The following is a 26,097-nucleotide window of genomic DNA, read 5'->3' as shown; positions in this document are numbered from 1 at the left end:
TTTTTTTACTTACCATATGAGATTATCTATAATAGTATTTTCCATATCGATATGAAAGGGCACTAAAATCAAAATGTGTTGGGTTATTGTTAACTTGACATTCATCGTATTGTAACACTTTCTTATGTAAATACTATTACCTCAAAATATTTAAAATGATTATAAGGAAACATTGCATCAGTTATCTTAACATGAAATAAGAATCACATGATTGTTTCGTTCCATATTCAATATATATATTTTTTTAAATTACCATACAAAATTTGTCAATCGCATTTTTACTCTTCCGACTCACTTTGATCCCTGCATACAGCCTATTTAAGATATAACAGGTTAATACAAGATGGTTGCATAGAGGCTGGTAAATTATTTAATGCTTCTTTTTTTTCATAATACATAAGCAAAAGTAAAACGGGCCACGTCCCTCTTTGTTATATTGCAGGATTATCTTTCAGACTTTGATAAAATACATTCAGTGTATTCTTATTATCTAATCAGGTTATAATAATTGTGGTATTTTTTTCACTTTGTTACTTTTCTTCTTTGCCATTTTTACTTACACCATAGAAAATAGAAAGTCTATTTACCTTTTTTCTTTTTTAAGTTTGAGTTGAACTTTAGTTTCTTTAAAAATAAAAAGATGTACTTTTTTTATCTTTCTTGAGGTTATAACTAACTCTCATTCAACCTAAGTTTTTGTTTTTTCTTTATTTATCTTCTAAACTCTCCCTCTTGGATACTTTGTATACCAAATATATGCGGATGTTTGAATGGAAATAAATTTGTATGAACTTGTCTTTTTTGTAAATCATTGACGACAATATGACATCCTTTCTTTGAAATGTCATTTAATCAATATATTTATTTCCTTTTTTGGCCAGGATTCTAATAAATTTTGTCTATGAATGAGTCCAATTTAAAGCTTTTATATATTTATATGTATTGATTTACTTGTCTTTTTTTATATATTGATTAATGGGAAAAGATTGAAGAAATGGATAATGTTAAGTAAAAGTTGATCAGAGCCAAAGATAGAGAGACATCAGATGGAAAATGCTTCTTGTACTTTTTTCATATTTTATTCTTCCCCGTTGATTACAATCTCTTATTTTTATATGGAGCCTTTTGTTACTGTTTTTTCTATGTACATTAGGGTGGCTAAAATCCATGTTTTCATTCTTTCGCCAACCCTCTCAATCGATTCTAAAAGTCTAATAGATTCCTCTCCAAAAAATTGTAACCTTTGAGCAATATTCAAAGGTTAAACTATTAAACTATTGAACTGTTGAATTAAATTTTAATCAACAAAAGGCAAAATAGAATGTTCGTTCGTCTGGCACGCACAATTTTTATTTAAAATCAAACTCTAAATCGATTATTTCTGGAATGTTGAAATTTTGCATTAAAAACTGGGATTGACTAAAAGAGGTATTAAAAAAACGTATTTCCATCCTTATTTTGCATTAATAAAACTTAAAAACAAGATTTTTTTTAATCAACCCTGAGGACAAAAATTTTCGAGAGAGAAAGGAGTAAAATAATTCACTCTTGATTCTCCGAAGATATGTAAAAAAAGAATAGTAGATAAGTACAATAAGTAATCCTGCCTTTGGTTTAAATTAATTCCATTTATAACTTCATCCTAGTTGTATATAATACTAGTACATTTTCTTGAACTGAAATCGCTTTATCAAAGAAAACTTGCAGACTTAATTAAAGATAAGAAATTAACAAATTATTTAATATAAGATTTAATTTTTAAAGAGTCAGAAAAAAATCTACCGTGGGCCGGTTATTAAGTACCACTGAATTGATGGATTGAGAATGGTTAAATTTTGGAGCATAAATCAGCCTTGAAATAGCTCTGCAACAAAATTAATGTCTGGAGCTGCCTCCTGGCTGAAGCCCACATTTATTATTGTTCCCTAATCGTAGAACACGAAAATGACCATTAAAATCTTCAACCAACATAAGTTTTGTCCTTAGATACTTTTTTTGAAATCACGTTTTTCGATTATAATTTCCGTTCAGAGCCATATTTCTAGGTGAAAGAACTATATGGATGAAAATGAATTGATATCTATTGATAAAATGATATGTTCATTACAATTCTTAAAAAAAGGTATATGGAATCACTGTAGCTCATCGACAACGTGTTCGGAAGAAGTTATTCTCTTGAATTCAATGTTTGTTCGCACCCAGGTGAGCGATTCTTAGAGAAAGAAATATGCTTGATGTATATAGATTTCACCAAATGATTCCTAGGTCAGACGGAGTAAATGTAATACAAAAAAAAAAAAGTATAATCCATAGGTCGGGTAACTTTTTTAGCGTTAACACATAGGAACTTTTGGTAAAATTAACTTATCCCAAATTAGTGTCAAGGTAACTACAGGATTATAAATGTACATCTATTTTTGGGAGGAGGATTGGTTTTTTAGAAATTTTTTGAAAAAAATCCTGAAATAATAAAATTTTGGAAAAGTTATTCACAAGTAATTAATTATATTTTATTTACTAAATTTTTGAAAAAAAAATTCTAATATTTTAATTTTTAGCTATTTAAAGAAAATATTTTTTATGTTTTGAAAAAATGATATTTCGTTAAAAAAATTTGAAATATTAAATTTTTTGGAATTTCTTTTTTTCAAATATAAGCACCCCCTTTAGTGGCATATTATTAATTTGATTTAACACTAGGAAGTAGTAAATTAGCCTCCTTGGGGTAATTTACCCCTGTTTCCATACCACTGGTATAATCATTTGGAAGCTAATAGTTTTCATATTTTTTTCAATTCCATTATATTAAAGCTAAAACTAAAGAATACACGGGATAATTATTACAGCTTAAAAAAATATGGCGTAGAAATTGATACATTGAGTAATCACTTAAGATCAAATAACAAAAACCCCTGGGTCGGACAGAGTCTCAAACACTACATTCCTATGTAAAGCACGTAGTATGTATGCTGGGCAGTCATTTTTCAAAGAAAGAGATGTAGAAGAATAGCTCTGAGTTTGCGGTTTTTAAAAATTGTTTTGTAGAAAAACATTACTTTTCATTGGGTTTTTGTCTACTGGGTGAAAAAGTATAGATGGATAGATATAAAGTTTCCCCCTCTTTCTCTTTCAACTATGTACTTCATGGGAGCACTTATCTTCTTAATACTTTTTTTTTTTTGTGCTTTCTAAAAGTTCATAATAAAAATATATAGGTATTTTATATATAAGTAAAAAAAGAAGAGATGAAAAGCTATATTCCATACCGTGTGGGAAACTTTGTCTTTCATTATTACACGAAATGCTCTATAGAGAGCATTTGGATGTGACGTCAACCAACTTTGAGGTCTGAGCAACCAGGTTTTATAAGAATGAGAATCCTTTTTTCATTTAGATTAAGGAAAATGGTGAGTTATTACTCTGTACTTGGATGTCAAAATTGTATTTTCATATAAAAAGTTTTATTTTATAGTGTTCACTTTGCCGATTTCCATCAAAGAACATTGGCAGGAAAAAAAATAGTCGTCTAGGCAGCTGCAGTTAGGTACCTAAATAAAAAAAATATTTTCTATAGTAATTTTAAGTTGGCAATGTGGCCTGTAGGTAAAAATGTATAAAGATATTATGTAAATTTTGGAAGCATAAAGAATTTTCCAAGTGATAGAAGATATCATAAGTATCTTAAATACAGTTAAATGCAATTAATAAGATAAATAAATTGATAAAACTAGTAGAAAATTTGCTAACGGTGTCCATACTTAAATTTATTATTAGAAAAGGGTTGTTTCTTCTCATTTTTAGTGCAAACAAAAATACTAAAAGTGCTTCAAAATCCTGAACCATTTATCTAACCATCAGTAGTGATGGGCAATGATAGGGATAGGGGATTTTTTAGTTTTGAACATGTCAAGTACTTCAAAATTAATTAATAACCCACAAGCACCGACGCGTCTACGATTTTTATAACTGCCTAGCAGGCGCCTTTATCTAAGATACTAACTTTCAGATACTAACTTACACCTTTACTCTCGAACAGAATTATATATCTTTAACGTTTAGCTTAACATATATGTAACCCTAATATTTATTAAAATAGGTAATTATGATAGGATTATAGATTTGTAAGGCAGGGTACTACATCTATCATGCATGTAATTTATTTCTAAAACTTTAGCATACTATAATCGTCAAACCTCAACAACTTTTCCTTATATTTCTAATGTTTCTTGTATGGGGAGAGAAAATGCTGCGTTAGTAATTTAATTTATCATAGCATTTTAATTCATACAAACAAGACACTTTTGACATCAGAAATCTCATCATTTTGATAGGTTGAGTTGTTGAAGTTAGAAGATTATATATGCAAAGTTTCTAGAAATAATTGTCTATCCCCGTTTACGTGTACACGCATAAAAAAACGTGGTAAACCCCCTTAATTTACATAATGAACCAAATAATTGAGCCATTATATTTCCAACGATATACTGTTTTCCAATTATTCTACTTTTCTTATGCTTAATCGCATCAAAATAAAATTATTTGTACAAATTGAGTCATTTCATAGAGATTATTAGTAGCTAAATTATATTCTCAAATCACTGAACTTTTCTTTGGCATCAAGTAGTATTAAATACGAGCCTCTTTTTATAGAAACCATTTGACATTTTAAATGCCTTAAAAGGATAAAATTAATATTTTTTTGAAAAAAAGCACGCAAACACGAACATGAAAAAATATTATTAATCATCAAATAATTCATTGCCATTGATATTATCAAAATTTTTCTCGGTACCATCCAACTCAACTTCAATATCGTTATGTTTATCTGAAAATTTCCTCTCTATATTATTCTCATTGGGGAATAATGTATCCAAAGAATCACAATCATCTTTATTTTCAACTGAATGAATAATTTTCAAATAGATTGGAGTAATTAATTGGATCTGTCAAACTCTGAATTGCTTCAACTGATTTTTAATTTTAGTTTTTCTTTCTATTACAACAATACTTTAGGAATTAATGTTGTCAAGTAAGTACGAGAAAAAAAATGAAGCGTGAACGATTGGTAGAAATTAGGATGCTAAATTTACCCTTAAGGAAAAACCATTTGTTGAAGTTTAAAAGATTGTTCGTTAATCATGATCTTGATCAATGAACTACATATTTGAAAAATATGTACATTTTTCTATTTACCTTTATATATGGTTGTAAAAATGTCAATTGTAAAAAAAAATACCGAAAATTAACGTTGTCACCCTGATAATTTGGAGGAGAGTAGCGTAGCTGTCATGGCATTCCATTAAATTATCTGTGAGATGAAGGAAATAAACAGAAATCCCATTCTGTATTATCCAAGGACAAATGCAGGAATACTTTTGTTGAGTCCTTGTTGAACACAGCAATGAATTAAGGAATGAAAACAAAACTCATACACTCAAAAAATGCAAATGACTTACATCCCTAGAATTTTGACTATCGGAACCACTCCTCTGGTTATTGGAATGTATATTATAATTGCACATGTTGTTCAATTCATTTTCCCATTCACATACATACATGATTGTGAATACCTACATACCAGTTATTGATGTAATTACTAACACATCATTACTATAATTCATGTAAAACATGCCAACATATTTTATATACCTACATAATATGTTGTTAGTACATATTGCAAAGGAATGATTATATGTATGTATGTCCTTAGAAATAATATTTTATGTATGCCTAGTGCTCCTTATAAATAGTTAAACATACAAATGAAGCAATATCTTCCTCAAAAAATATGATGTATTTCAACAATTCGTTTATGGAGGAATACATCGCAATGATGTGGTTCTAAAGATTCGTCTTGGTCTAAATACCATTGTTCGAAGGTCTCGCCTCGTTCTCTACTCTTGAAGAGTCGTGATCTCGTTGCTATGATCAAGACCAAAGAAACCAATCATATTATAAACATTATTTTCTATATGTTATACTAGTCTGAGTATCCGGTATTGCTCAGAGTTATTTGCCCTCAATAAACAGAAAGACAAATATTTTGCTTTAATAATATAAATCTCTACTCCCTTTTTCTTTACTATTTGACGTCCTGAGCTTTAGTTACACACTCTCGTTGCTATATTGTTATTTCTTCGATGAATGAGTCACGCAGCTCTATTATATTAAGTGCACACTCAAAAATGAGCTCTCATCATATTTTTATGTATATTATTATTAGTCTCCAGTCTCAAGCCGTAGACTAAAATTAAATCGTTTTAAATCGTGGATGGATTTTTAAATTGTTAAACTCTATAGATAATTTTCTCTCATCAATATGTGACAGTCATTAGTTTAAAGTAAAGAAGGGCTCTCATACAATGGTCTCAGTGGTCCTGATTACATTATTGAGGGAGCTACTGAAGTTGATATCAGGGCAACCGAAACCAATGCATGAGTGCCTCTCCCTACTATAAAAAATGATTTAATCATCACAGTTTTGTTTTTAGAATGTGACCAATGTCCTTTGTCCTCCTGATTATACTTTCTCTATAGAAAAATGATCTTCCCTTGTTAGCAATATCTGTTGCTTTTTATCTTTAATATAATCAAAGATTGAGTTCATATTACATATTAATGTAATTCTACAGAAAAGATTTGAGCTTCATAATAATAAAAAATCATTATTAGTGAACATCCACAAAACACAAGGCCACTTAGGGGAGAAGGGGTCCACCCTAAAACCACGTCTATTCTTGGGGATTATTTTAAAATCTTATAAACTTAAATACTATACCAAAATGACGTCATGGGGAACATGGGACAAAAAATATAGCACATTATTATCTACAAAAAAATGTCATTTTTTCGGGGGGATGTAACAAAAAAATTAACACCGAGTGGATTGAGGGGGGGGGGGAGTATGGAAAAGAACCATTTAAGGCTGCTTGAAAGGGGAGGGTGTTAGAATTACGCCATCTATAAATTACCCCTGAGGGAGTAATTGATATTGCTAATTATGGCAAACCCTGTACTTGTAATTTATTAGAAAAATACTTAAAAATGTGTATGTACATACAATAATAACTTACGTTATTCAAAAGATAAATGTTGTCTGTTTCTTATGTAAAATAAATATAATTTTTTTTATCTTTATCTTGACATCTACATTTATGCATATTTGCTCATTATTCTTCATCAGTGATGATAATTATATAAATAAATGTATGTATTTAACAGCCTCTTGAACAAAATTCTTCTTCCAATTATTTTTGCCTTCTGCATACGTAACTATGTACAATATACATAGTTACAACACATACATGTTTAGACAAATTGAAAAAAAAAAAATTAAAAAAGGTTATGTAAAAGTGGATCGTTTTTCGCATATATAGGGTGAAAAAGTTATCTATGCTGCAAAAAGAAGTTTTTATAAACACAATTTTCTCTCTAACCAATTATCATATTTAAAAAAAAAATGAAACCAGAATCTGAAAGCTTGATGGATTCTAATTTATTTTATTGAATAAAATCACCTCCAGCCTCAATTACAGTCATAATACGATGTCGAAAGCGTGAGCAGGTCTTCCATACCTGGTCCCTTGGCAAATCATGAAATTATTTCTTGATTCGGTTGGTTTGTTGTTCGATCGTGTCTCACACAAAAAAAAATCTAACAGATTCAGATCTGGCGAAACGAAAACTGAAGAAAAAAAAATTATTATTCAATATAATAAAATAGTAAAGGCCTCGACTGATTTCGGAAACAGGAGCAAATTTGATGACAATCTCCTTTAGTATACTCTGGAATTTCTCCTGGATCTTGGAAATCATGTTGGATTTTGTATTGCAAGATAATATGTAGGTGTGACTACATGTACTGCGCTACAATGAATTCCATGAGGTTGAGGCTGGGTGAGCTTGAAATATTAAAAAAATCAAGACAACGTTTGTCTTTTCTATTTTGTATCTTTTTTGTATCTCAAATCATATGCCATCTACTTCCTGATCAGCCTGTCAGATTAGTTGAGATCCATGGACATGGTTCTCTTCTATTGGATACCTCATCATCAATGATTTTTTTGCAAATTTGTAATAAAAGGATTTCAGATACCTCCGGCAGTCTGACCTCATGTTGTGATCAGCACGCTTTGCTGTTCATTCATGGTCAATTCCACGCATTTTCATTTCCTACCTAACTCTCCAGACAAAGAACATGTCTAGGTTTAGAAGTTTGCTACCACAAGATTGTCTCGTATAGCGCGAATAGTCACAAAGACACTCTGCCTTTTCCATGATTATGGAATAAATACTTTGTTGATCGATGCCAATTTTTTAACCTACGCCAAACACTTCTGTCTAGCCGCTAAAACAACAAACAATGCCCCACCTGCGAACATGCAGCCTTTGCAGGTGCTCAAATTTTTGTCAGCAATCTGGACCAATATATCAGTCTAGAAAAAATCCCTTAAGACCAAACAGGAAAACAAATTCGGTCTTGGACAATCTCAACAGTAATACGTATGACTTTAAATTGATGGTATCTCTTATCTTCTTCTCCCCTGTTTTGTTTTAGGGCATTTTATGTTCTTTTAAGCAATTATGTAGAATCAATTCCACATTCTATTTATGCACAAGTTTTCAATGTTGTGTTACATGATTGATTTAACAATCTTTTAATATCCAAGCATGTACTTGTAGAAGGAAGCAATGAAAACAAATGTTTTTTACATATATGTACACTAACTAGGATGAGGCTGATGGGCCGATTTTATAAAAACAACCTTAAACCTTTTCAGTACTGTCTATGGACCTAGTAAACACATTTGTGCGATTTCATTGAAATGTATTAATATTTACTCTGAGCACAAAGCCCATGAAAAAAATGTAGCAAAAAAACTATCAGACTCTTTTGGTTTTTCAATTTAACAAAAAATGTGTTTCTTAGTTGTGTTCAAAGTTGTATTGTTTAGCCATTGTTCATTTTAAAAATTTTGGACTTCATAACAAATTTGAAATTCATAGATTATGTTTAAGTCCGCCACATTACAATCTGAAATTCTATTTTTTTTTTTTTTTTTTTTTTTTTTTTTTTAACATTCTTTTTTTGGTTTATATATTATATTTTCTTCACATAATTAAAAAAGATTAGATTGAAAAGATTGTTTATTCATGAGAAAGCTTTTTCTGAGAACGAAAGAATGAGATTCAATCAAAAATTAGTAAATATCCCTGAATTCAAATTTACAATCTTGAAAGCCTCAGAATATTGACAATCTAGTATTAATGTCCAATATTTTCATGCAACGTTTTTTGCAAGATTTCGGTATATCTAGATAATTATTAATTTTATCTTACACTCCTTATTATATGAAAACTCGCTGAAAAGAGGAGACACGATTTAAAAAAATTTACAAGGTGGAAGAGTGTAAAATTAGTGGCGAACTGAATATCTTTAAGACCGCCAAAACTGAAGTGTTCCTCAAAATGTGATTTTTTTTTTAATATTCGAATATAATTTGTAATTTATTTTATTGAAAAAAAACTCCCTAGAGTTAGTTAAGTATTCTAAAAGCCATAATTTAGGGGACGCTTAATCCGATCTCAAATTTATTTCCTAATTTTTTTATTTAATTTGAAGTTCCCTCTAGAAAAAAAGATCTATTTTTTTAATAAACAGGGCACAAACTTTTGTAAATATATAGAGTAGGAGTGTTAAATTTTGCAGATGTCATCTCGTGTGAAAGTCTTACTACTCCACTACTGTCTGGAATGGCCCATAATTTGACATAATTGCATAATTAAAACAGTACAAACATTGCTTTCATTGTCTGCTTTTGACCTACAAGTATATGAACACAGATTTAAGTATACATACACTTGGGAAAATGATAGAACAGGAGGATATATACACCTACCTTGGAGAGACGTACACATATTACTTAGGTTATATTATGTAGAAATATTTTATCCTATCACCTTATTATGGGAGTATCTCTCTTCAATATGGTGTCTGTTAAACTGTCCCAGTTTCGGGTTCAAATTTTTCTACTCCAACACAAAGATATTTTCTGCTAAGGACAATCCAAAAACTGACTTTGATAATGTTTGAGGCATCTTGAGCTTTTTTTTGGCGTGGTACGGGCCATGTAAGTTAGGGGGAAATTGCATTTTTGGGTCAAAATTGGCCATTTTTGGCCTCTTTACCACAATTCCAAATATGATGCTATGATTAAACAGTTGTACTTTTTATATTATTTGGTTTATCAGTGGTTATTAAATATTGTATACTTTGTTTTTAATCATTTAAGGGGTCTAATATGTGCTCAATGATTTGCACATCTTAAATTAGTAAGGACAAAGTGTCAATAGTTTTAACTGATAAACTGAATTCTAAAATATATAAAAAGTATAATTTTATTCTCATATTTGGAATCCTGGTACAAGAGTCCTAAAAATGACCAATTTTTAGCCAAAAGTACAATTTTCCCAAACAAAAATGGTCTGTACAACGCCAAAAATGGTTTGAGAGGTCTCAAACTTTGCCAGAGTTGGTGGTTTCATCATCCCCAGCCTAAATATTATTAGTGGATGGAAAAAAACATACTGTCCGAAAACAGAGGAGTCTAATTTACTTTGTACCATGTGCTAGACTGAAAACTGACCACAAGGTTATTGGCAATTTGAGATGTTGTAGTGAGATTTTCACGCAAGATGAATCTACAAATATCTTTTTTACTGTTCTAGTGGCTACTGAAATCTATTTTATTAAAATTAAAAGTATTTATTGTTTAGATTTCAACAGTGCACCCTATGCATAAATACATGTGTAATACTCTATCTATGTATTCCTACATTCTAATTTATAAATACAAGTATTATGTGTTGCTTTATTTTGTATGTATGTATGCATACAAGTAGTAAGCCTCAAAGATTGATAAAAACAGTGTTACTCTCGATTCTTTCACTTGATTACATGCATATAAACAAATGGAATGAGTTTTCTCATTTAGGTGAATGTGAGAGAGTTGTTAGTATGATGTGGTAAAGTCAAGAATGGTGTAATCATTTTTCTTCTAAGTGGGGGGTGTCCCTCTGTTCTCTATATACATTTACTATGTAGTGTTGGGTCTGAAAATCCTAGACCGGTATATTAGGATTTTTAGTTGACCAAACTAATTCGGTCCTTTTAATAAGTTCGAACTAGATTAAACTTATTTAACTTAATTGTATTATGCAACATCTCATCCAAAAAGGAGCCGGGGGAAATGGCACAAAATCCCAAATTATTGGACAATTCTTCCCAGCTATGGAATTATTATTCAATAATTGTTGGAAACTGTTCATAGCTTTAAAAAAAAGCCAAATCAGATTCAACCAATGCTCGTTCAAAACACTGATTAGGAGCAAAGAAGCTGCTACATCGACAGCTCACAACAAAATACAGTATATTTTTTTGTTTAAGCGAGGTACGCCCTGAAATCCGTTATAAAAAAAAATTTGGTCTGGATCGGTTTCATTTTAAGTTTGGTCTAGACTGATTCTATAAATATAGTGTTGGGTTCCGGTCTGGAAATCCTAGACCGGTCTGAGACCGTTATATTTTTTGTAGGGCCGAACTAATTCAGTCTAACAAAAAAGCTCTGTTTGGATTGGTCTCGTATAAAAATTCGGTCTACATCCGTCCAAAAGAAAAATTCGGTCTAGTTCGGTAACAAAAAATTTGGTCTTAACCGATTTTATAGATAAATTGTTTATAATCATGACAGTGTATGTTTTTCAAGTACAATAACGTTATACGAATACAGAGTTTAAACAGAGATAACACGGACTAATTTTGATCCTGCCGTCTCTTATATGTATACAGTATTTGTTCTAGAACTTATCGTCTACTTTTGAGATTTTTCCGAAAAAAATGAATGACAGTTGATCCAGAAAAAAATGGTATCTCCTAATATATGAGATAAAAAAAAATCGGTCTAAAAAATAAGTCCACTATCTGAGATTGTGGTCTGGACCGAAAAATCGGTCTAAAAAAATCACTAAAGACCGATCCGAAAAAAGACATTGGTGCTGGACCAAGTATCAACACTAATTAATACATTTTCGATGGCGTCATCTGTGTTTCTCAATTTTAAACAATGGCACAATAACATTCTATGAAGTTAAATGTGTTCCATTCATTATACTTGTTCAACTCATTAATCAGAATAAAGGAGAACATTGACCCATAAATTGAGAGTGAAAAATTCGGTATCCGATTTGAAAACAATTAAATTTCGATTTACGGTCTAAAATCGACGTTTGGAACAAAAATGAGCTCCAAATCAGTCTAGAAATAGTTAATTTAGACTGAACTGAATCAAAAGTTCGGTCTTGGACGGAGTTTCAACACTAATATATATATTATATATTAAATACTCTGTAGCTATGTTGTTTTTACATCAACCTTTTTCTCTCTTTTTATTTTCATACAAACACACTTGTTTGTGACTGTTGCTGCTTCAGTTAAAAGTGATGGTGTAATGACTCCACTACAGCTTCAATCCTCTTGAATTGACCGAAAGATTTATCCCAAACTTAAATACATGTATATCAGTGATACTTAATTAATAATTATGTATTTTCATAATAAATATATTTATTATTTTTCATTATTTTGATTTTTTTAAAGTTTTTGTGGAGAGGTGGTGTCGTTTGCGGGGGAATTTACTCTTTTACTTCAAATCCCGGGATCATTGGTCTGAGCCAGCCGGGGTCATAATTATCGAATACTGCACTGTTGAAATAGATGACACTTCTTTGGACTCGACCTACGGACTCCTTCTAATCTTTGCAGGAGGTAAGTTTTTATTTTTAAATGTTGTTAGTGCTATGTATTAACTGCTACGTACTCGTATTAAAGTGTGTGGAATTGAAATATTTTCTGTTTTACCATAGAAAAAATATATATAAAATAAGGGTTTCTTATTTCCTTGGAAAATTCTGCAAAATCCCAGGAAATTCTTTGATGAAATAGTAAATAAGGCATACTCTGAAAATTAAATATATTCTATTTAATTTTTTAAGAAGAAAAAATTATCTTTAACCCATACATTTTTGAAAGATCCTAAATTAATTCATTTTTCATAGGTTAGAAGGTAAAGTTATATTATTTCAATATTCATGCATTGGTTTGTGTTATTAGATGCTTGGTTGGGTATCATTTTTGTCAATTTGCATCATTTGCAATTCTCAGTAAATATTTTTTTTCTGTGGAGTTTCCGAGATATTCTAGGAAAACAGGAGATAAACCCTATTAAAAATATTCAACAGATTTTAATTTGATGTAGAATCAGTTTTGAATTACATACATATTGCGGACGTAAAAATTTATAACTTTATCCAGAATCTACTTTACAAAAAATGATTTTAAAAACTTTAATAAAACGTTTTCATGTGACGTTATTCACAACCCCCCTATATAAAAATTAACTATTACGATGCAACAAATTGGATATTTTCTCTATTTATCCTACTTTTCTCTTACTTAATCGATCAAAAAAAGATTATAATTTTATAATTGTAGGCATTTTGGGGATTTTTAATACATTTCACTTTGATTTAATTATAATATTACTGTTTTTCATAGGTATCAAGTAGTGTTCAATGTAGATGTTAAGTCTTTCTTTAGTCTTAAAGCCATTTGAAGGAGTTTAATCTTGAATTAATGGAAATTTGTTCTTTTTATGTAGTAAAAATATCAAGTCTTTAGTGTTCTTCAAGTATGAGGAATTATTAATGTCGTTGAAAACGCTCTGTAGTCGTTGATATTTAAAAACAATAAAAATATAGCACTTGTTAAATTTTTGCCTAGGCCTAGGATGTATATATTTTGTGAAAATAATACAATTGGCTCTGATGAATGTCACGTCATTGAAAAATGACTCAACATGAAATCTATGTAGGGAGATTCTTTTTTCGGTATACCAATACTATAGTGATTCATCGATACTGACACATTTAAAGCAGTACTATGCTAAACTAGTATTATAATTACACATTACGTCATAAAAATATTGGTTTGACGATAAAGAAACAAAAAAAAAAAAAGCAAGAATGAAAATTGGCTTTAAAAATCTGGAAACATCTTTATAAGTAGAGCTGGGCATATCGATGAGCGTTGAGGAGAAGGTGGTAGCGATACGTATGTACTATTGTTTTAAATTTATTTTTAAAAATTAGGTGCCTATTATATAAGATTTTTGAGGATAGAATAGGTTATGTTTCTCTTCTAGGGATGAAAATCTTCTACCTATATTCAAATAACACTAGAGAACAGTTAATAAAAATATTGTTTAAATTTTCAACATCAGGAATATTTGATTTACTTCGTGAATTTCATGAAAAAACTACAGTTCCTATATTACTTTCACAAAGAAAGAAGCCATTAAAGTACAGAATTCTGTATAAAATATCAAAATTAAGTTCAAAATGTTCCATTCTAAAAAAATAGTTGCCTTGTGAAAAAAAAAATTTTATAAAATAAATAAGATCGTAAATTATTTTCTTTAAAAATAGATTAAAAATTTATTTTCTTGAAAAAAGATAAAATCGAAAATTAAATTCGGATTTATAAAAAGAAATGGGCCTCGCACTTTTATCCATGCCATATGCACCTCTGACCGTAAATCCTACTCTGACCTCAAAGTAACAAATTCAAAATTCTAATAATTTTTTCTCCATATCACTTGAAGCCGCATCTTACAGACCAGCAAGCGTATATTAATTGGTATTATTGACATTTTTATTTTATATTTTAGTCAAAAATGATCAAAACACCAATATCAATTTTGGTACTGGAATTGCTACGAAAATATTTATATTGTGACAATTACACATGTAAGAAAGAATGGATAGCAATGATATCATCATTTATTTGGAGTAATGTCTATATCATTTCAACTCAACATTCATGTCAAGGACAATCCCTTTCATCATTTATCACTATTATTTGTCAGAATCTCATTTAAAGAAAGTTCGTTCAGAATGACGATGTAATGAAAATATTTATTTTTCTCAAAGACCCCCTAAGATAACTTGTTTCTCATTGAATTAAAGTTTAATTATTAAATGCTTATAAACTATTTAATAATACTTAATTTATAAACATACTCTTATTGAAGTAAAGAAAATATATAGAAATACTTTAAAAAAAAGTATTTGAAAGCTATAGACTTATCAAAGTATGTAATTTTCTTATAATATTAACTGTACATAAATAGTTCTTACGATGTACATCATTTATGCTTCATTTGCCTTTTGAATTGAATGCATTTTATTATAATTAATGCACTCAAGAAACTGGCACATACATACATTAGCACAAAGTTTAGCTTTAATGTTCTCAAAAAGAAAATAATAATGTTATGTAGGGAAGGCTGGGATGTTGAAGCAATATTAGGATTAGAATTACCAAATTTATAAAAACAACAAACTTATGTCTCTTAAATAAAAGTCGAGCTAATTAGGATAATTTCATAATTGAGCATAATTGACATACGGCCAAGTTGACGCACTTCAATATTCTAGCAAGTTTCTACGACTTGTGCTTTAGCATTTTTGTGGAATAACGACCAAATAGTGTTGCATTACCTACATCTCATAAAGGATAGCAAGTACGCCCATTCCGGAGCTATGGCTCATTTTGTGAATTTTCATCAACGAAATTGTAAAAAAGGAAGAATATTTTCTTTTTGTATTATGTTATGTGTATAGAATACCACCTTCTCAGTCTTAAATGTTGAAGTGGTTAGAAATTACCTTGTTAAATAAGGATAAAAAATTAAGTTTAATAATAATTTTTTTGAAATTTGTATTTGAGAGTGTAATGTCAATATAATTCAACCTTCCCCCAATAAATTTTGAGACTTTTATACAATAAATGATCGAATAATATTGAAAAAATTATGAAAATAATGTTGTATATCTTAATTACAAAGAGTGTCAGGGTATTAGGGATTATTATTTCAGGGTGAGGAAGAACATATAACTTTTGAAAATGGCTGCTCTAATCATATCGGAGTGAACCGAATTCTAAACTTTTGATTTTGTTATTTTTAATTAAATCTCGACTATGATTTAGGAAAAACCAATAACAAGTAGTATGATTTGCCTTATTACCGTGTCCCAGATTTCCTCTACATAGGTACATAGGGATATTATGATGATTGTGATTATATGTACTATGACTAAAACAAGATGATAATATTTTGTATACTTAATTACTAAAGGTATTGGGTATTTTTCAAGTCTATATTAGCACACACATAGACTTTCTCTGAGTAGGAGAAGTTTCTTATGAAACAAGGCCAAAATAAAAATTATAAAATTAATTCCTGCAATAGAGTGTCCAAAATTTTAAAGACACTCTCCACTTAATCTTCAATACTAAAAGCTCAATAGAAATTATCAAGTGTTATGAACTATCTTTAGAATGAGAAATGCTGGTAAAGGAGTTATATATTCAATAAAGGTTAGAACCTATGATATGTATATTGTTGCAGACGCTGCAATATATCCATCTTTTGTATAATAAAAAAATAATAATAATACTACGACACTATTATTCTATATTTCTCAAGAAAATTGAAGTCCAACGACCAATAGTGTCATTTTGAGTGAGGTTATCTGCGATTTCAGTATCATTGTTGAGAAGGTGTACTCAATTCCTACAATGATTTTTTTTTCTGAATATCTGAAACAAAGAAAAATCAAAAGAAACATATATGAAGTAATCGGAGCTTTTAGTTGTAAATTCTAACTTTAGCAGAAATTTGCTTTAGTTATGGTAAATTATTGGGTACCCTGAAAGTTGGAAGTAAATTTTATAAAGGCAAACCTGGAGAAATACCATTTTTGCTGTATCATCTCTGTCGACTACTAATCATTTTTTGTGGGAATGTCCTCTTTTTAATATAATATATAGAGACGTGCTCTCGGTTTCAGATAACTATTTCGGATGCAAGCCCCAAAGTGATGACTTTTTGACCCTTTTTTATGAAGACTGAAAGTCAAGAAGTTGAGTCTGTCCTTACAAAGGCACAGCATATTTTGTACTACCTAAGTTCAAGGAAAGAAAAAGACACTGGAGGTGTTTTAAACATTGTAAAGCTGTATGCGAATGTTTTAAAATATTTATAATGCCTAGTACTTTTTCATATGATTTCATTATGAAATAAGGTTTAATGTATCTTTTTATTGTTGTATTTGCATGGGTTTTTTTTTGTTTGTGTTTCCGGCTTTTTTTTTCTTCAAACATTGAAAAAATATGTTTGTTAAATAAAGGCCAAGAAAAAAAAATGGTAGGAAGGAAATTCTTTATTTTGAAAGGGAGGATTGTTGAAATTTGAAAATTATAATTTGCACAATTATTGGATATAAATTGTGTGTAGACATATGAAATATGTGTTAACCCAGCTTTATTTGTTAATAAATAATGAGAAATGAATGTTATAAAAATATATGTATATACATTTGATGTACATATGTAATGTTGGGTGACTGTGTGTAGTTCCCCCTTTAAGACATTGTACATGCTAAATAAATACAATATATATATATATTGTATTTACACACTAACATGTAAAAAAAAAGAGGTCTATAGAGGATTTAAGAAAAAAACATATAGTACATAAAACTTTATTTTTAAAAAGAGGGGGGACACTTTTTACACTCTTCTAAATGATATAAGTATAGATAAAAAAAATCGTCCATCAGAAGTAAAGACAGGCGACAGTTGAAAATCCGGACGGTTGCAACATGCCATTTTAATAAGTATAAAAAAAACTATATGACAAAAAGTTTCATTTCAATTTTGTATCCGTAATTTTATATTATTTATTAAAAAATTTTTTACTGAGCTGAGAGACATGCACTTATTGAGATGCTCATAGAATTTTTGGAGGGGATGCTAGCTCCAAAATTTGACAAGAATTTTCATTTTTTAACCATCTCAAAAATTTTGGAGGTAAATATTTTTATAATGAATTGATGCTAATTTAGTAGAGTAACGTTTTAAATGCGTTAGTATACAGCAGATTATGTGAAGAAAAAAAAATCAATATTTTTTGCCAACTTTTCTTAAGTAAAAACTGATTTTGAGTGGTAAAAGTTATTTTTTTATGATCAATATTTTTCTTATGATGCAATTCTTCTTTCGTTGATTTGGCTAAACATGATATAATTCAAATTATTTATTATTTTTGCTATCAATTCATATAACCTATAAAAACTCTAAACTCACTGATTGATATATTATAACGTTCAGTAAAGAAGGGGTCAGTTGCAACAAGTCTTACAATTTTACCACTTGTATATTTTATAATACTAAAAACTTGCCTTGGCCCTGAGAGGGTTGTGAGCTTTATATGTATAACATGATATTATTTATTATAAATCTTCTATAATACATTGAAAGTTAATAGTTGAAAACCTATAAAAGTTTTAGTTATATATTTCTCAATGAGTATTTTATGCTTGCGTTTTCCTAATCTCTAACTCTAGTTTCGTCTAGTGATCCTCATGAAAAAAAACCTTTGTTAAAGAACATAATTATTTTAGTCACATTGGACAAAGTTAACACTGTTTGTGTTGGTTCAAGGGAGAATGCCTGCAATTATACTGTAGACGTAGTAATTAATTTACTGATCTCTCCATCTACGGAGGGGACTGCTCTATCTAAGAATCTATGATAGTTTTCTCATCTGAGGAAAACCTGTTGAACAGAGATAACGACTTTCGAAGTTGCAATTGTAAAAATGAATTGGTAAAATAGGAAAAGGTGTTATGCTTTATGTTTAATGAAACGGTGGAGGTAATTTTTAGTCGGTCTCGAGGTTCTAAGTTTATAATACACAACTCGTTGACCTAAAGCATAGGTGATTAAAAGGGATATTTGAAGCTGCCAAATACTCTTTTCAGGTCAAAACGTCTATTGTCGAATTTCTGAAAACCACTATCAAATTTACCGACCTCAAATCATTGTGGATAAGAAGATAAACTGCAGCTACATATCAGATGTGTGCTCTGCCTTCCAGACCCACTTGGAGACTGTCATTATGGCCAATGGCGCCAAGTTCACAAATAATGTTCCTATATAAATATTTAAAAAATCTGTCTTTAATATCTACCATTTCCGAGTTCATTTAATCTTCCTCGAGGCCTGGAGATTTTATAGGGGGTTCTTTGAAGTGACAGGGAGTTTTTAACCTGTCCTCAAATGTCTGAAGTACAATTTGGAAAGAAGGTGGGTTATTTTATTGTCTCTCATCTACAAATGGTAAAACTATCAACGGATCCATCTGTAAATGGAACAAATCGGTAGAAGAATCACTATAAAGTAGTATAATTTGGAACAATTTTCCTTCGGGCTATCCCCTCCGCACAGTTTGTGATATATGTAGGATTTTTCTTCGTATTTGACTAAAGAAATTCCTCTTACATAGTTCTTTTGTAAGTAGGAATGGATTCATAAAATGTGTTTTGCACAAAGCGTATTGATTAGGTTTGATTTTGACTTCTCTCTCTCTTATCCATTCCTTTCTTGATTTTTCTTCTCTTTCTCTTATTAATTTTCTATTACATAAAACTACCATAAATACTGGTAATAATAATTACTACGATAGCCCTACCCACCTAAAAAAGGATTTTAAATATTGTATGAGTATATTTCGTTATGCATTTTTTCCCTCCAATTATAAATTACTTATCTCGATAACCAGTTCTTTAAATATCAACATCTGCGGTTTTAAAAGTTTTTTAATTGAACTGCAAATTCAAGTTAGTCTTTATTATCTTTTCACTGGGGTTGCCTATTATCAGAATATGTTGATAAATATAAAATGATCATCGACAGTTCTCCTTTTCTGTATGGAAAGCCTTTTTTTGTTGTTGTTGTTGGTATGTATGTATATCCATGTGATTTGCCAAAATTGAACTTTCAGCTTCTTTTTGTACAAAGACTTTTTAAAAGTATTTCTGACTTTTTATTGATCATGATACCTACTTAAATTGTAGCTATATATTTTGAATAAAACAGAAAAGAAAGCAAAGTGACCCACCCATTGATGACACTTTTAAAGCGTCACCTTGCATTTATGAAAAAATCAGTCCGGTCTTAAATAATTTCTTTTAGACGGATTGATTTAAACGGATATCTTTATCAAAACTCACGCTCTCACAGTTGCTTAATCCGTCTCATATTGAATTGAACCACTGTAAAACTCGCATGACGTCAAAGTAAAGGATAATTATTTATTTGAAATCACAATGGACTCACTTCAACCATTGATATTATACTGGTCCTTTGTTTAATTGTCACTTTTTTTAATTCTGAAGATGGTATAGCAACTTTTTTTTTAGATAAGTATTTTTAGTTTTCCATTTTTTCAAATAGTTTCTGTTAAAGAATTTTCATGTTTAAAATGAAGAGAAACAACTTTTTTAGAGCTATCAACGGATTTACCAACTATATAAATAATAATTATTGTATAAAAACACTCATTAAATATCACTAAAATAAACATATTGTATTTTTTACCAGGTATCTAATTGATTGGTATAGCTGATTTCCATTTATTAAGAATTTTCATGTTGGATATTAAAAATTTATGCACAGAAATTCTTATTATATTATCATTGAGCTTTTGACCAGATGTTTTGACAGTGTGGCAACAAGGAACGACAAACTTTGAAGGCATATTTCACGTCTATGAAGAATAATCACTTTCTATGCAAAATAATATTTATCTATAACTAATTGACGATAAAAGAGTATATATATATATAATTTATTGAATCGAAACAGTAATACTTCTAATGAAGAGGTTGTGTGATTTTAAAAGCAAATAGTGTATCCAGATGTTAAGTAATCCATGCTTTTACATATGACTCCATCTATGTATCACAGATTCACTTTTCCAACCGCAAATTATACGAATTGGAGGAATCTGCAAATTTTAAGTGATATCCTTTTTTTTAAATAATATAAGTTGGATATTCTCCTCCAATTTTAGATAATATTGGATACATCCTTTTTTATTTTGGCTTTAAAGTTAGTCTGGTTCATGATTAAAAGTATGAACTTATGGACATCCCAATTCATGTTTCATGGCCAATATTGTATCTGTCAATGACATGGTTCTACATTTTTCAGTGTATTTATGATTAAAAATGCATTTGCAATATTTGAAAATAAATGTATGTGTTCTTATGTAAAGCCATTTTGCATTAAAATGAATAAATGGAGACATTTACTATGACCCATGCTGCTATAATGACTTTTTAATATGACTGTTTAAAGAAGATGATGTTTTTTCTTTTCCCGTTTCTTCTCTCCTTCTTATTATTTATGTTTCTGTTTTATTTCGAAACGAAAATAAAATGATACAAAAGCAACGAACTCTGGTTCATCTCTCTCTTTGTCTCTGTTTTCTTATTCATTCAATATTGTAGCTTCTTTTGAAGGAGTTAAAACACATGTACATGGTACTACAACATACAACTTAGCGAAGAAGGTAGGACTTTTTAAAAAATGGAGATTTCTTTAACAAATGAAATATAACTACAAGTATAATATTATGCACTAGTATTTATTTGCAAAAACCATCCCAAAATGTGGTGTGTACCTACCATTTATTTTATAACTGAAGCAAATAATATATCCTAGGATGTTCTATTTTTAGGGTGATTTCTTAAATAAGAATTTTCTTGTACTTATAGATTTTAAAAAAATCAAATTTTCAGTCTTTAAAGCTTCTTCAGACATTTATAATGTGAAAAACGTCCTTTTTTTTTGGTATAAATTGACAGATTTCAAAGATTTTCAGTACGTTTGAACTTAAAAGATATGAGACCTCGGTTTTTCATGCGACTACATAAGTGTTTCAACTTTGAAAGAAAAAAAAGTGCAATTTCTATTCAATTTAGCACAAATAAATGTTACTAAAATAAAGATCACCCTAAAAGCGGGAGAACTTAAAATTGCCAGTCCAACTCGATTTTTTTTTTTTTCAAAAGAAAAATCATTGGGAGGGGGAGGGGATGCAAAACCTTACGGGTGCCCTTCTATATATTTATATATACTTTAAGGTTGTTCTGATTTGTATTATATATTTTTGTCTTGTGTCAGTCCTCTCCAGTTCCGTTAGTTTGTTTGTTAGTCACTAGGATTACGGGTAAAGATACTGATTGATTTGGATCAAACTTGGTATGAAGATTATATATGGTCACAGTAAGAGTTCATTAAATTTAGAGAGGTCAAAGTCAAGGGAGCACAAAATGTAAAAAATGATGCATAATCGACCATCACTTTGGTACAAATTGATATTAGAAGGAGGATTTGTATACTCTACCGAGTGCACATTCTATTTTAAAATATTTATTGTTATCTTAAACATAGTATCCAATATTGTGGATATTGATAAATAGTGACGTTTTTTACAGAGATTGTTCTATGGTGCCACTTTTACGTCTGATTAGAATGTGTCTTAAGATTTAAGACAAGACGGGACAGTGCGTCAAAGTTAATGAACTGCTACATCATTAGTTCGTATGTATATAGAGGAAATGTATAAAAGGGTATAAAAGATTGGTCCGTATTCGAGAAAGTCTTTGTTAAGCTAATCCTGGATAAATGGATTTATTTTACTAGAAAATAACTACATCAGGACTTTTAAAAAGATATATTATCTTAATATCTTCCTTAAAAGTTTGCATTAAGCGTGATCCGTTCTAGTTATGTACCAAGATATTTATTTATAAGGATCATAATCTAAATTAGGAATATTATATGAAAATAAGTCATTATGACATAGTTTTTTTTAAACAAAGTTTAATGTTTAGATTGTCCTTTTCATTCCTTATCGTTTATAAAGTAAAATTTAAGTCAATTTTTCTCCTTCTTGCATATTTTCTCACAAATCTACATATAACGTATGTAGTTGGAGCTGAATTAATAAATATTCAATGTAGAAACCCTTTAAAAAGTTACATTTAGGTTATTTAATTGAATAACGTAAAATGATATGTAAAAATTTCAAATATATACGACTATATAGGTATAAAAAAACTGTACTTTTTTAAAAAAAAACTATGTATATGTTATATGAAAGTTGTGTCAAAAGATATGTATGTACATTGTACATATATTCAACCAAATCATTCTTATCATTCCAGTAATAAACTTTGAGTCTTTCAAGTTTCACCCTTTTTATCTCTTCTACGTTTTGAAATATTAACTTTTTCCAGGAAATATGTAAATATATTATTAACTACCTTTTTGTTATAGGTCAGCAAGTGCAGCAATTGGCCACATTTACAGAGGAGGAAAGGGACTCATGGCTGGCAGTTCTTAAATGTGCCTCCTATCGCAATATGAAGTCCTATTTAAATTCACTCAGAGAAAAGTTTCATATTCAAATGGCCAACTCCCAGAAACGCCTGTATGGTACTAACAACAATAAGGACCAGCATGAGGGATCCAAAAACCTCAACAACACTTCAAAACAACCTGTGATAGGTAGGAAGGTTTATTTATTTTTCTAAAACACTCAATCTAATACTTGTACCTAAAAATAGTTCATGATCTTATAATGGGGCCTTTGAAAACGCTCTATAATTTTTGACGAACATTAAAACTTTTAGTATCGTTTATTGTTCTACATAAACATATTTGCAAAGCCAAATGCATGATAATAGTTTGTCATCATTCTTAATTAAGACTTCATTAATATATTTATTGTTCTTTGGAACAAAGAATGTTTATTCCTCCAATATTGTTGAGAAGGATTGATGATGCTTTTTTAGGATGTAATGGGGCATCAAAATATTTATATTTTAATTTTACATCATCTACAGTATTTTATTTCGTAAATGAATATTTTATCGATCTTTAACACAGTTTTTCTTACTCTACATATTTAAAAGACATGAATTAAATGAGATAATCAAATCTGTCAGATGCATCTTTGAACAAAAATTTTGTCTTTGCTTATTTCTAAATAGCAAAACCAGACATTCATTTTGGTACACAGTTAGAGAAACACTGCCTTAAAAACTTTTAACTTATTAGAAAAGTATTTTTTTTTATAAATAACAACTAATTTTAACCCTTTTTTGATGATACACGCACTCAATACGTTTGGTACAGAATGGTACACCACTAACATAAAAAGTTAATTTGTATTTTGTTGTCGCCTGTCCATTTCTCTGATTCAGTGTTTTGAATGCCATTGGTTTAATTAGTATTAAAATTCGCTCCTGTTAAGCTGGGAACGATTCCCAAATATCATTGAATAATATGTATATTTACTTATATTAGTTTGTCAATATAGCAACAAAGATTGGTGCTGGCTTGCAGCAAAAGAATACAACTACCTCAATGATAACATTATTCAATATAAAATATAAGTGTATATTATTCACTCTAGTTTTCAACCACTAGCTACATAATTTCACGCCACTTAGCGAATAATAAAAAATATCGCTGGCAAAATTGCTGCAATATCAGTCAATTCATTGGAATATTGATTAATATATTTTTAATTGAAATTTTTTAGGCAAATACTGCTCAAATATAGGATTTCATAGGATGAAATATGACAAATTATTTTATGTTACTGATGACGTATATAGTAGTATATCATAACAGAAGCGTCTGTTCAGAATTATAATGGGGGGGGGGGGACTTGGATTTTGGAAAAAATTCAAAAATGCATAGCTTTTCACAAAAAAATTACAAAATTTTTTTGTAATTTGTTCTCAAAAAAATTATGTTTTTTGGAAAAAAATATCAAATTTTTTTATCCTATACATAATTTTCCCGATTGAACTTTTTTAAGATGGGAAATCTTTAAAAAAATATGACTCCTAATTTACCAACAAAAATTCAAGTAAAAAGTAGAAATTATTTTATTTTACAGTCCCCCCTCCAGTGGGCGCCTCTGAATAACGTTTATATTGTTTTTTTATTTATTGATATACCTTTTTTTGTTTAACTAGTTATTTATTTTATTGAGCAAGTGGAATAAATCTCTCTTTTTAAAAAATTATAAAATAAAAACTTTCTCAAATCCGTTGATATGATTTTATAATCTATTTCCTTTTTTATTAAAACTTCTGTGCCATTTCCTCTCTCTTTCTACTTATTTTCCCTTGAAGCTAAATACATATTATTACTCTCTTTCCATTCGAAGTTATAATCTAAAAGTCGATATGGATAATCGTCCCTGCACCTTTTTTTTTTAATTTTTTTTTTGCTATCTTCATCAAAAAAAATGGAGGAAAAAGTAAAACGAAATTTTCTTTTTATGTCTTGTATATTATACCTACCATTTTAAACACACACAAAAACACATTTTATTTTTTTAAGTTTCAGCTTTTAGTTGTTATATTCTATATATATTATGTACATAGACTTGTCTCCTAGGACGGTTTTTGTATTATTTATTTTATCAAATAAGTTTTTGTAGAAGGAAAAAAATATTTTATTTTTCTTTTCTCCTTTTTTTTTTTTTGTTTCAAGTTTGTTAATAACTGGAGACATCAATTTTTGTCTAAAAGTATTCTTTTTTGTTAGTTGCTTGTTTTACAAACACATATATATATATATCTATATGGTATTATACCCAGCCGTTATTATTAATTTTTTATCATGGGCATATAGTTCATTGAATCTCTCAACATTTACTTTTAAAAAAAGAACATCAAATTAGCGAGTACTCTGCCAATCACGTCATTATCTCCAACTGCTCAACTATTATCTTTTAAATAGTAAAGATATTTTTGCAGATGTACAAATGGAATTCGAGGACAACAAATTAACTTTAAGAACACTAATGAAATCAGTAGAAGATAAATCGACGGCTTAATTTAAATATATAGGAGATTTGGTTGTTTTGAATTTATAACCTCTTTGTAAATATTTTTGTGTAGTGATGGATTCCAATCAAATTTTCCAGTTTGGTTAAATTCAAGCTCTACTTCGAGTTGAGTTTGTATTGGACAATATAGAAAAATGGTGAGAATTTTCACATGATGTGGTTTCTCCTTCTTAATTTATAAATATTCCGTAATAGT

The 26,097-nt window shown here is 29.4% G+C and overlaps 1 protein-coding gene across 1 annotated transcript in view; it reads left to right on the top strand.

Moving 5' to 3' along the window:
* The window catches only part of LOC121120007 (inositol polyphosphate-4-phosphatase type I A), a 118,835-nt gene that overhangs the window by 80,938 nt on the left and 11,800 nt on the right, over nucleotides 1–26,097 (top strand). Inside the window, exons 3-4 of the mRNA XM_040714856.2 lie at nucleotides 12,656–12,823; nucleotides 23,309–23,539. Of these exons, the coding sequence (XP_040570790.1) occupies nucleotides 12,656–12,823; nucleotides 23,309–23,539 (399 nt within the window). The remainder of the gene's footprint in view (nucleotides 1–12,655; nucleotides 12,824–23,308; nucleotides 23,540–26,097) is intronic.

The sequence above is a fragment of the Lepeophtheirus salmonis genome, chromosome 6 (genome assembly GCF_016086655.4).
Source record: "Lepeophtheirus salmonis chromosome 6, UVic_Lsal_1.4, whole genome shotgun sequence".
Lineage (NCBI taxonomy): Eukaryota > Metazoa > Arthropoda > Copepoda > Siphonostomatoida > Caligidae > Lepeophtheirus > Lepeophtheirus salmonis.
Note: the sequence above shows the minus strand (reverse complement) of the source record. Positions and strands in the feature narration are given on the sequence as shown.